Source organism: Clinocottus analis, unplaced genomic scaffold (assembly GCF_023055335.1).
Source record: "Clinocottus analis isolate CAN_PGR_092001 unplaced genomic scaffold, fCliAna1.0.p SCAF_2, whole genome shotgun sequence".
In the NCBI taxonomy this organism is placed as follows: Eukaryota; Metazoa; Chordata; class Actinopteri; order Perciformes; family Cottidae; genus Clinocottus; species Clinocottus analis.
The window spans coordinates 539837-552336 of record NW_027175931.1 but is presented as its reverse complement, the minus strand read 5'-3'; the positions used below and the strand labels follow the sequence as shown (position 1 = coordinate 552336).

Here is a 12500-nt window from a genome sequence, read left to right as displayed (position 1 = left end):
GAGCTGATCAATGAGAGCTGATCAATGAGAACTGATCAATGAGTCACTCCAGCTGAAGCCTGGGAACACACTGTCTGCCAGTGTGTGTGTGTGTGTGTGTGTGTGTGTGTGTAACGCCCACACCTGACGACACGGACCCAGCTGCTGTAACATGAAGACTGAGACGACAGAAAAGACTACAACACCCAGGAAAGAACTAAGAGTGATGATGTCATCACAATGTGACCCACAAAACTGACACACTGAACTAACTGAAGTACCACTATGAAGTATGTTTGTGTATATGTGTGTGTGTGTGTGTGTGTGAGACCATTTGCAGAAGAGCCTCATCAATAAATCAGAAGCCTTTAGCGTTTATTCTCCCATCACAAAGGAACACAGCATTAGCAACATGCTAACTCAGAGCATTAGCAACATGCTAACTCAGAGCATCACGCTGGCATGAATTTTTGAAACCAGTCCATGTTTCTCTTTAATAATTAATAAGTTTAGTTTATTACACATGAAGATATTCATGTGTTAAAGCTGCATTCTCTCTCATGACCACCAGGGGGCGACTGGGAAATATGGAGACCATAGAAACCAGTAAGAAGAATCAGGACATGAAACAGGGACACACACACAGACACACACACACACAGACACACACACACACACACACACCTCCGTTGGAGATGAGATGAACATAAACAGCAAGTGATGCTGAGCTCAGCACAAACTGCTGATGTGAGTGATTGTGTGTGTGTGTGTGTGTGTGTGTGTGTGTGTGTGTGTGTGTGTGTGTGAGAGACATTAAAACCGAGGCCTCTGATTGGACAGAAGGAAACAGGCTCTTCTGGTCCGTGCAGCAGCTGTTCAGCTGGGTTCAGCGTTTCATGAGGATCAGCTGATGTTCTGCTGTGACGTTCACACAACAAACGGCTTCTGGAGATGAATTATTAATCTGCAGCGGTCACATGGCCCTCAGCACACCAGAAGAGATTACACCGGACTGGGCGTCCTTCAATCAGAGGATCGGTGGTTCAATCCCCTGCTATGCTAGCCCATGTCCATGTGTCCTTGAGCAAGACACTTAACTCTAAAAACACTTAACCCCAAAGACACTTAACCCCAAAGACACTTAACCCCAAAGACACTTAAACCCAAAGACACTTAACTCTAAAGACACTTAAACCCAAAGACATGCACCACTGTAGTCAACTACCAGCATGCACCACTGCAGCTTCTCACAGTGATTAAGGATCCGTCAAGCTGTCCATCACTGACAGCTAGCTTGTCGGCTAACGGAACGCAGAAGCTACGACAACTCGCTTCCAGTTTCCCAGCATGCAATGCAAGTCTACTTTTACAGCGCATGACGCACAATGAGTCAGAGAAATTGATTATTAGAAAATAACCGAGCCTGAACCGTCATTATCTCATCACACACACGCGCGCGCGCACACACACACACACACACACACACACACACACACACAGAGTTTGGATATTTCTCAGCTGATTAGCAGAAACACTGACAGGAATCAACAAGAAACACACACCTCCTCTGGGAGTGTGTGTGTGTGTGTGTGTGTGTGTGTGTGTGTGTGTGTGTGTGTGTGTGTGTGTGTGTGGTCTCTCAGGTTTCAGCAGGTCACTACAGTCCTGAATGATGTGGATCTGATCCCAGAATCAATACAACACGCCGACCTGTCTGTAAACAAACTGAACCTGCAGAAACACAAACACAGGCCTGGCCTCCTCAGGCCCCGCCTCCTTAGGCCCCGCCTCCTCAGGCCCCGCCTCCTCAGGCCAGTCAGTCGCAGACCATAAACGCAGCATCTCTTATTCAGCCAGAACTAAGAACGTAAACGCAGGAAAAAGTGAAGGGGAAGTAAAGTTCAGTTTGTACGACGGGAGCAGCCTCTCACTTCCTGTTAGGGAACAGAGGACTTCCTGTTAGGGAACAGAGGACTTTCTGTTAGGGAACAGAGGACTTCCTGTTAGGGAACAGAGGACTTCCTGTTAGGGAACAGAGGACTTTCTGTTAGGGAACGGGGACTTCCTTTTAGGAAACGGGTACTTCCTTTTAGGAAATGGGTACTTCCTGTTTACTGCAGTGAAAAAACACCTGCATCAGATGTAGAAATATAGGAACTCCAGGTGAACATATATTGTGTATAGTGTCTGTCTGTCTATCTGTCTGTATGTGTAAAACTACAACTGAGTTGACCCCAAAGAACTACAGTTCCCACAATGCATCGTTCTGTTCTGACACACCCAAACACACGTGAACACAGTTTCATCATTGAAGCTGTCTGTCTGCTCTGTCGTCTGTCTCTTTTTACTCTCCTTCCTGTCTGTCTGCCCTTGTGTCTTCTCCGCCTCAGATCTCTCTCCTGTCTAGCTCTCTGTCCTTCATGTCTGTCTCTCTCCTACATGTCTGTCTCTCTCCTTCCTGTCTGTCTCTCTCCTTCCTTCCTGTCGGTCTCTCTCCTACCTGTCTGTCTCTCTCCTTCCTTCCTTCTTGTCTGTCTCTCCCCCTCCTGTCCATCTCCTTCCTGTCTGTCTCTCTCCTACCTGTCTGTCTCTGTCCTTCCTTCCTGTCTGTCTCTCTTTCCCTCTCCTTCCTGTCTGTCTCTCTCCTTCCTGTCTGTCTGTCTCTGTCCTTCCTTCCTGTCTGTCTCTCTTTCCCTCTCCTTCCTGTCTGTCTGTCTCTGTCCTTCCTTCCTGTCTGTCTCTCTTTCCCTCTCCTTCCTGTCTGTCTCTCTCCTTCCTGTCTGTCTGGGTGTTTTGCTGCATCAGGCTTCTCTTGCTCACGCGCGCGCGCGCGCGATGCGCCCCATCCCATAATAACCACACCTAGAAGCTCCAGTGGCGGGATGGTTACCGCAGTACACTTGTACCCGTCATGCAGCGCGCCCGCTCCCTACCTGCCGCCGCCTTCTCTTTGCCCTCCATCTCTGGTGAGGACGCACGCGCGTCTCCTTTCCTTGCTTGCTTGCTTCCTTCTCAACAAGCCAGAAGATCTGACGGGAATCCGCTGCTGATGGATCGATACCGGCGGGAAGAGAGAGGATGAAGGAGGGAGGCACCGGAACAAGCCGCAGTCTTCTTCTCCTCCTCTATCTTCTTCTTCTTGTTCGCGGTGTTTTTATTTTTCCTCCTGCGAACGTTGAAGCTCGTGCGTCCACCTGAGCCGTGTCCGCGCGCTGCCTCTCTCTCTCTCTCTCTCTCTCTCTCTCTCTCTCTCTCTCTCTCTCTCTCTCTCTCTCCCCTCGCGCAGTGTTGCTGCAGTTCGTGTGTGACGTCACCGCAGAAGTGAATTTTAAGGTGACATGACGAAGATGTCGAAATACCACAGAATAAAAATCATTAACAATACAATAAAAGTACTATGACCCAACAGTAATAAATACTCTGTGACAGTAAAAGTACTAATACTACAAAAATACATACTCCATCTTCACACCTGTTAACTCCTGATGGGTGAAAGGAGACAGCAGGGGGGCAATAAAACAAAATCACGACAAATTCATGATACTTATTATTTTATTTACCCAGAATCACTCACGTTGTTAGCTCAAATCACGTTGTTAGCTGAAATCACGTTGTTAGCTCAGTCACACTACGAGATTTACTTCTTTACAACGTGAGTTAAAGAAGTGACTGCGTGAACTGAACCAGACCGTTAACGTTAAAGTAAAAGCAGGAACAAGGTTTCCGTTGTTGAACCTGCGGAAGAATCATTACCGATAAACGTAGCGTCATGACGTTAGCGAACGGTAACGTCATGACGCATAACGACGTTACCGTTAGCAAGCTAAAGCTGACTAGCTTTAGATTAAAAAACATGGTGGTAAAGATTTGATGGGGATAACATGATAAAATATTCCGACACATAACTTGGATGTCGAGTTACCTTCATGAGTTAAACAGCATATTAAATTGTTGCTAGCAAACAAGACTTACCTCTAAACTAGAGTTCATTGCTGATCCAGTTGTACCGACGGTAACTTCAACTTGGAGCGAAGGGATGAAACGTTGGAGAGTGACGTAGACGCTGGAGACAACGCTGATTGGCCGAGACTCGACACGTCAAAGATGTTTTATTTGAGGAGATCACTCACGACATCCACTTTTCTGCGCGACTCACTCCGATCTCAGAAATGCTGCCCGGCCAGATGCCTTCCTCCCCCTCTTTCCATCCCTCCAAAAAAAGAAAAACTCTTCGGATCTTCGCCGACAGGTGACAAGTTTGCAGGTATGCATCTTTCCTCTCTAAGGCTGAGCCCTACAGAGGAACCTCACCTCGATGAGGAACACCATAAAGGAGGCGAGACGAGGAAAGGAAGCTGAATATTTGGCTTCGTGAAACTGTAAAAACAATCTGAACTTTTACCTTTTTTTTGTTCTTTCCGATGAATTCATGGTGAATTATATATTATTAAATAAATTTAAGTAATGATTACAACTTTATTAAAACCTGATGAATTGATTAACTCGTCATCTCACTCACACAATGACTCTCTGGTGGGACATGAGACTGCTGGCGGTCTATGCAGGTGAGCGGTGTCCCCCAAGGCTCCATCCTGGGGCCTTTAATCAAATAAATACATGACAACAGTTTTCTGGTTAAAAGACTTTATGACTGTACAGTGAACTATCAGGGAGGGGGGGAGGAGTTGTGGAGGGGGAGGAGCTGCCATCTGAAGGGGAACCAATCACAGTCAACGTTGCATAAAGAAACCATCACCATCATCATCATCATCATCATCATCATCATCATCATCATCATCACAAAGCAGAGCAGCAAGAGACACAAAACAATGACCAAACTCACAGTTGAAAGGTTCAGAACAGACAGAGTGTAAGGTCAAAGGTCATGAGCTCAGAAGAACACATGGATTACAGAATGTGTGTGTGTGTGCGGCACTTTGATGGTGTGTGTGTGTGCGTGTCAGTGGAGGGTTCAGTGTGTGTGTTTAGTAATTGCACTTGAGGATGAGCACATAGAGAACACGTTACCGGTCAGACGTCTGCAGGTTTTTCTGTTTTATTTGTGTGTGTGTTTTTTTCTGGAAGGGTTTAAAACACAAAGAAATAGAGAAAACGTCAACTACAACTCCCATAATGCATCAGCACAGTGTCCAGGTGAGCAGGCCGCACCACCTGACTTCACACACATAAACACAGTGACGCCCTAAAGGGGCGGGAACAAGTGGCGAGAAACTACATCACGTAATCTACCCGGCGATGGTTGTAGTGCAGCACCAGGTACTACTGCGGTACCGCCGTGTACTACTGCGGTACCGCCGTGTACTACTACATACCGCCGTGTACTACTGCGGTACCGCCGTGTACTACTAGATACCGCCGTGTACTACTGCGGTACCGCCGTGTACTACTACATACCGCCGTGTACTACTGCGGTACCGCCGTGTACTACTCCATCCCTCGGAGTACCTATTTGACGCATCGTTTCAGGCTGAGGGGAAAAGTGGTGATTATGTTTACATTCTGTGCAAAGTGATCATCTTCATCATCATCTTCATCACTACAGGTATATTTACAGCTACTTTCTAAGTCGTTAGTAGAACACATTCCTAAGAGGGACGAAATCCACCTGCAGACAGAACGCCTCCTCTGGGACCTTTAGCGCACTATTTGGCATCCCCAGGACCTCACAGAGCACTTCTTCTCTTTTCATGATTCACTACATCTTTTACTTCAAAAAGTTCACAATATGACGTGATATATGAGATAATGATGTCATAATTATTATGAGGAGGAAGCTTCATGATGTTAAGACTCCAACAAGTCGTCGATTCATTCGACACATTCTTCCTCAAGTTTTACGTCTTTACAGAAGATATGAAACAGAATTCATGTTTAAAAAGTTAAAAACATTTCACCTTCTACTGAATACTTAGTCCTTAAACATGGGACTGGTCCTAGTGAGGGGGACTGGTCCTAGTGAGGGGGACTGGTCCTAGTGAGGGGGACTGGTCCTAGTGAGGGGGACTGGTCCTAGTAAGGGGGGACTGGTCCTAGTAAGGGGGGACTGGTCCTAGTAAGAGGGGGACTGGTCCTAGTAAGAGGGGGACTGGTCCTAGTGAAGGGGGACTGGTCCCAGTAAGAGGGGGACTGGTCCTAGTAAGGGGGGACTGGTCCTAGTGAGGGGGGACTGGTCCTAGTGAGGGGGACTGGTCCTAGTAAGAGGGGGACTGGTCCTAGTGAAGGGGGACTGGTCCCAGTAAGAGGGGGACTGGTCCTAGTAAGGGGGGACTGGTCCTAGTAAAGGGGGGACTGGTCCTAGTAAAGGGGGTGGGGGACTGGTCCTAGTGAGGGGGACTGGTCCTAGTGAGGGGGGACTGGTCCCAGTAAGAGGGGGACTGGTCCTAGTGAAGAGGATATTTACAGGGTCGGTCATATCGGAGCAGCGTTTCCGTCTTAAGGTGGATTTCCACCTCGACCGTGTGTGTGTGTGTGTGTGTGTGTGTGTGTGTGTGTGTGTGTTTGTGTGTGTAAAGGCATTCAGCAGGTAGAAAACACCGTGGGGGGGAAGTAGAAAAATAAAAACATTGTGGCAGAAACAACGAGACGATCACCGCACGTCACTCTGTGGCAGAGAAACATAAAAACATGTTAGGAATAAAGTTTCAGAGGAGGCGGGGCTCCGGGTAAGGAGGCGGGGCTCCGGGTAAGGAGGCGGGGCTCCGGGTAAGGAGGCGGGGCTCCGGGAGAGGAGGAAGAGGAGTCTCAGAAGAACTTGTCGTCGATGCGGAAGTGCGGCCGCGTGACGTCGTCCGGGTTGATGAAGACCGAGATGGACTTGCCGGGGTTCTCCGTGACGAGCTGCTGCAGCTTCTTGGCCAGCCGGTCGTCGGGCTGGTTCTCGCCGCCGGCGTCGGACTGCGGCGACGGCGGGTTGTTGGCGCCGCCCCCACTGCCGCCGCAGCCGCCCCCGCGCCACTGCACGTCCACCGTCAGCCGGTTGGCGGCCTTGGCGTGCTCGATGGTGCTGCGCAGGTGCTCGGCCGGGTCGGAGCGCACCGAGCACAGCTTGCGGGCGTGCAGCACCGCCGCCTCGTCCGACAGGTGCTCCAGCATGTTGCACTGCGGGATGAAGTAGTTGGGGCACGCCTTGTTCACCAGGCAGTGCTGCAGGTCGTCCAGCAGGCCGAGCAGGAAGTGGGCCGAGAACTCGTCCTGGCCCAGGTAGCCCGCGGGCAGCCGGTCGCAGGCCCACAGCATAATGCTGCGCAGGTGGTAGGGCCCGACGGCCTTGGGCCGCGACAGCAGCTTGGTGACGATGGCCTTGCAGGCCTGGTACGCCTGCATCAGGCTCGGGGAGATGCACTTCTTCAGCTGCACCTCGCTGCGCGCGAACGACAGCCGCCACTCGTTCTCCTTGCGGCCCTTGGAGGAGGCGGCGGGCACCAGGTAGAAGCCGCTGATCACCTCCTCCTCTGTGATCTTGCCGTCCCAGAAGTGGTTCTCCATCAGCCAGCTCTGGGCCACGGCCGGCCAGCCCTTGAAGGAGACCACGGGCACGACGTCGTACAGCATGCGGCTGCTGCCCACGCCCAGCACCACGGAGATCACCGTGCCGTGCCGCTCCACCTTCTCCACCCGCGGCGTGCCCCTCTGCGGCTTCTTCTGCACCTCCTGCAGCACCAGGGAGATGGCCTGGTGGAACCAGTCCGCCACCAGCGTCGGGGAGAAGAAGTAGTTGGTGGCGCCGCTGACGTGGTCCACCAGCGTGCAGCAGTCCTTCCACTTGCCGATGGTGGCCTCGTCGAAGAGCCGCAGGCTGAGCCACGAGTGGCCCAGCGCCGAGTGCCGCATGTCCAGCGTCACCGGCTGGTTGCGGTCGTGCAGCTTGAGCGCCGGCACCAGCAGCGTGAAGTCCATGTCGTAGTCGGCGCCGCGCGAGTACACGCTCAGCTCGTCCAGGTCCATGTCCACCACACCCTCGCGCACGCCACCCGACAGCAGCAGGTACTCGTTAGCCACCGGCAGCTTCTGGTCCAGCTTCTGGACCATTCCTGAGAGGAGAGGGACCGGTTAGACCCGACAGTACACCATCACCCACAGGGACCGGTTAGACCCGACAGTACACCATCACCCACAGGGACCGGTTAGACCCGACAGTACACCATCACCCACAGGGACCGGTACTAACATACGTGGTGAGTACTACACTGAAACACACTTTCACAGTAGAAATACATCATTATTTTCATATCGAGATCTGATGTGTTTTCAGTGCTCCTTTCATGTTCTTCAGCAGTGTAAAGAAACAATAATAGAGAAAATGTAAAACTAAATAATAAGACGAACGTGAGTACTAATATCAGTAATACTACTAATATTAGAGACAACAAGACAAGTACTGCTAACAACAACAACTACTAAATATTAAATGAAAGAATATAAATCAATATCTCAGACGTTTGAGCTCATAATGAATCTGTTTCTGCAGAAGAGGAAAGAGACCCTGAACGCACCACGCCACGCTCTCTGCAGGAAGACCACCAGGTAGACCACCATGTAACCGACCAGGTAGACCACCATGTAACCGACCAGGTAGACCACCATGTAACCGACCAGGTAGACCACCATGTAACCTACCAGGTAGACCACCATGTAACCTACCAGGTAGACCACTATGTAACCGACCAGGTAGACCACCATGTAACCTACCAGGTAGACCACCATGTAACCGACCAGGTAGCCACCATGTAACCTACCAGGTAGACCAGCAGGTAACCGACCAGGTAGACCACCATGTAACCTAACAGGTAGACCACCATGTAACCTACCAGGTAGACCACCATGTAACCTAACAGGTAGACCACTATGTAACCTACCAGGTAGACCACTATGTAACCGACCAGGTAGACCACCATGTAACCTACCAGGTAGACCACCATGTAACCGACCAGGTAGACCAGCAGGTAACCTACCAGGTAGACCAGCAGGTAACCTACCAGGTAGACCAGCAGGTAACCTACCAGGTAGACCACCAGGTAACCTAACAGGTAGACCACCAGGTAACCTACCAGGTAGACCACCAGGTAACCTAACAGGTAGACCACCAGGTAACCTACCAGGTAGACCACCAGGTAACCTAACAGGTAGACCACCAGGTAACCTACCAGGTAGACCACCAGGTAACCTAACAGGTAGACCACCAGGTAACCTACCAGGTAGACCACCAGGTAAACCACTGGGGACAGAAGCTTCACCAAAGCCGCCTAAAGGCGCTCAACCGGAAACCTGACGCACCCTGTTGCTGTTGTTGTTGCTGTTGTTGTTGTTGTTGTTGTATTGAATAAAGAGGACTGGGTGTGTCTGAGGGTCTGGAGGTCTAAAGGTCTAACGGTCTAACGGTCTCGCGGGGTCCGGCTCACCCAGCATGGAGAAGATGAAGTCCTTGGCCGTGTGGATCTCCAGGGCCCGCTGGTCGTCGTACTCCCGCAGGTCGTGCTTGCTGAAGTCCTGGATGAGGCGGTTCAGGTCCTCCATGCGGGCCGCGGACCGGAAGTCCAGCTCGGGCCCGCCGCCGCCGGGCAGCGGCCTCCCGGGGTGCACCGCGGCGGTGGGGCTGCTCCCGCCGCCGGGCAGCAGCAGCCTCCCGGCGGCCGCAGAGGACGGGCTGTTCCCGAGGCTGCCCGCGGAGCCAGCCCGGCCGGAGAGAGCAGGGGCCGCCATCTTTCCTGCTGCTCGCGCACGCGCACACGCACGTTCACTACGGCCGGGACGAGCCGAGAAGCGACCGCGCCAAACACCGCCACCGGAAGCTGCTGAAGCACTTCCGCTGCACGGCCGCTTTCAAAATAAAAAGTCACGAAAATAAAACGCAATTTGTCTTTTTATATAAAAAAAAATATATTCAATAAATTATACAATAATGAATATAAATATGTATACAAATATATATATGTGTATGTTATTTATAGTTTGTATGTATATATTTATATAAACTATAATTATATACCTGTTTATATAATTCTATTTCGTTGTTTTTATTTATTATAGCTACACATAACTATATAACTATACTCTATATAACTTAAACATACAATTATAGCTATATAGTATAAATGTGTCAATATAATAGTATCATGTATATGTGTGAATATATATATATATATGTATATATATATATATATATATATATATATATATATATATATATATATATATTTATAGTTTGTATGTATATATTTATATAAACTATAATTATATACCTGTTTATATAATTCTATTTGTTTATATAATTCTATTTCGTTGTTTTTATTTATTATAGCTACACATAACTATATAACTATACTCTATATAACTTAAACATACAATTATAGCTATATAGTATAAATGTGTCAATATAATAGTATCATGTATATGTGTGAATATATATATATATATATATATATATATGTATATATATATATATATATACATATATATATATATATATATATATATATATATATATATATATATATATATATATATATATATATATATATATATATATATATATATGCATATAGAAAGCAACTTGGCAGAGAATAACTCGATTGTTATCAATGAAAAACGATTAAAACCTTTAAAGAAAAACAGCAATCAGGTAAAACAATGATTCATATTCTCTTAAAAATTAAAGCACACTTTTAAGAGACAAATGATGGATTGATGGCTGAAATAAAAGCAGAGCAGTCGTTGATCTGATCGTTTTATTTTACTCAAAGATTCATTTTAAACATCCACAGAACACGTGACGCTGCCCCCGGTGGTCACAACCTGCAACTACAGCCTTTTATTCTGAAAGAGCTGGCAGGAAGTGATATAACGTTGGGCTAGTTCCGTGACAGGATTTTCTTCTTTGTTTTTATGCTGAGAGCTCGAGCGTCAGATTGAGTGACGCTGCTCCACTTCCGGAAAATCCTCAAAAATCAAAGACAAAAAGCTGCTGGATGATGAAAAAAAAAGAAAAAAGATCAGCAGTAAATTAAATATCTAGTTATTTGTAGTTTATGAGTTCAAACATAAAAACATTAAATGTGTAAATCTGCAGAATAAACTGATAAATCTAAATCTGTAGTTTACTTTTATTTCTAAATCAGCAAGAATATAAAGCAGCAAAATGATTTCACCACCAACAATACGTAATATTTACCCCACATATAATAACCCTCATCACTGTAACTCGGTTCAACTCATTGTAGTACCTTTCATTAACACTTTATTTATTCTATTCTATTTATTCTATTCTATTTATTCTATTCTATTTATCCTGTCATGTGCAAGAAAACAATTCAACTGTAAAATTCATTTCTGTTGTCTTCACCTGGGTGCTAAATCATTTTATTATAAACAGAGACACTTCCTGGCGTCCATCTTTAATCCTGGGTCAGTCCTCCTGTTCTGGCCTTTCTCCCACAATGCACCACTGCACAGAGCTTCCTGGTCTTCATCCTCCTTCAGGACGTTTGAATCAACAGAAATGATTTCCCATCCAAAACAATAAAGAATAAAAAGTACGGAAGCCCTGAGAGGTCGAAAAGGCAGAAAAACATGCAGGATTATTAATTATTGATGAACACGTATTATATCAGAAACGTTTCTTTCCTCGAGTTTAGACTCAACAGGATGTAAAAACTTTATCATTTCCTGACTTGCAAGAGGCCACTAGAGACCACTAGCGGCCACTAGAGGCCACTATAGGACACCAGAGACCACTAGCGGCCACTAGAGACCACTAGAGGCCACTAGAGACCATTTGAGACCACTAGCGGCCACTAGAGGCCATTATAGACCACTGGCGGCCACTAGAGACCACTAGAGACCATTAGCGGCCACTAGAGACCACTAGAGACCACTAGCGGCCACTAGAGACCACAAGCGGCCACTAGAGGCCACTAGAGACCATTATAGACCACTAGCGGCCACTAGGGGCCAATCGAAGCCACTCGAGGCTATTATAGACCACTAGCGGCCACTAGAGACCATTTGAGACCACTAGCGGCCACTAGAGGCCACTAGCGGCCACTAGAGGCCACTAGCGGCCACTGGTGGCCACTAGCGGCCACTAGAGGCCACTAGCGGCCACTAGAGGCCACTAGCGGCCACTGGTGGCCACTAGAGGCCACTAAACCCTGCGCACCATCCCCTTAAGACATCGATGACTTGCCTCCCAGAGCCTCCGAAAGAAAAGTGCTTTTTTTAAAAAATATTTCTACGAGAATTTTCTAATTTCAAATCAATAAGTCAATAAGTGGATCAAAGAAAGAGAAAAGATTTGACGTGTTACGATTAGAACGTCCGAGTAATGATCCGTCCTCCGTCGTCTTGTGGACGTCCACTGGGGGGCGCTGTCTCCCCTCGACCCTCACAGGAAGTTCAGAAGGACCATTGGCAATACACGGGTCAGGATCAGGATCAGGTCCAGGATCAGAGCCCGTCGTCGGGGTTGTCCTGGATCGGGGTTCGGGCCTTGCGGGGTCGGGGCC

General features: G+C 48.0%; 3 protein-coding genes across 6 annotated transcripts in view; all 3 read right to left on the bottom strand.

The window, feature by feature from the left end:
• Positions 1–4022, bottom strand: part of LOC137790552 (fibroblast growth factor 12-like) — a 16153-nt gene extending 12131 nt beyond the window's left edge. The window contains exons 1-2 of one of the 4 annotated variants that reach the window (XM_068584897.1): positions 3952–4017; positions 2913–3025 (exon numbers count right to left, since the gene is read on the bottom strand). In XM_068584897.1, coding sequence (XP_068440998.1) covers positions 2913–2940 — 28 coding nt within the window. In that variant the 5' untranslated portion in view covers positions 2941–3025; positions 3952–4017. The other 3 variants (XM_068584899.1, XM_068584896.1, XM_068584895.1) reach the window with 3 other exon arrangements.
• Positions 4023–4616: 594 nt separating this feature from the next.
• Positions 4617–9754, bottom strand: LOC137790548 (nucleotidyltransferase MB21D2). The gene is made up of 2 exons (XM_068584889.1): positions 9399–9754; positions 4617–8030 (listed from the first exon to the last, which is right to left on the bottom strand). The coding sequence occupies exons 1-2, from the start codon at positions 9697–9699 to the stop codon at positions 6742–6744; spliced, it is 1590 nt and encodes a 529-aa protein (XP_068440990.1). The 5' UTR covers positions 9700–9754; the 3' UTR covers positions 4617–6741.
• A 2398-nt stretch (positions 9755–12152) lies between these two features.
• exoc3l2b (exocyst complex component 3-like 2b) overlaps positions 12153–12500 on the bottom strand; it is a 22960-nt gene continuing 22612 nt past the window's right edge. Inside the window, exon 15 of the mRNA XM_068584880.1 lies at positions 12153–12500. This exon is cut by the window's right edge and continues 242 nt beyond it. Within this exon, the coding sequence (XP_068440981.1) occupies positions 12442–12500 (59 nt within the window). The 3' untranslated portion in view covers positions 12153–12441.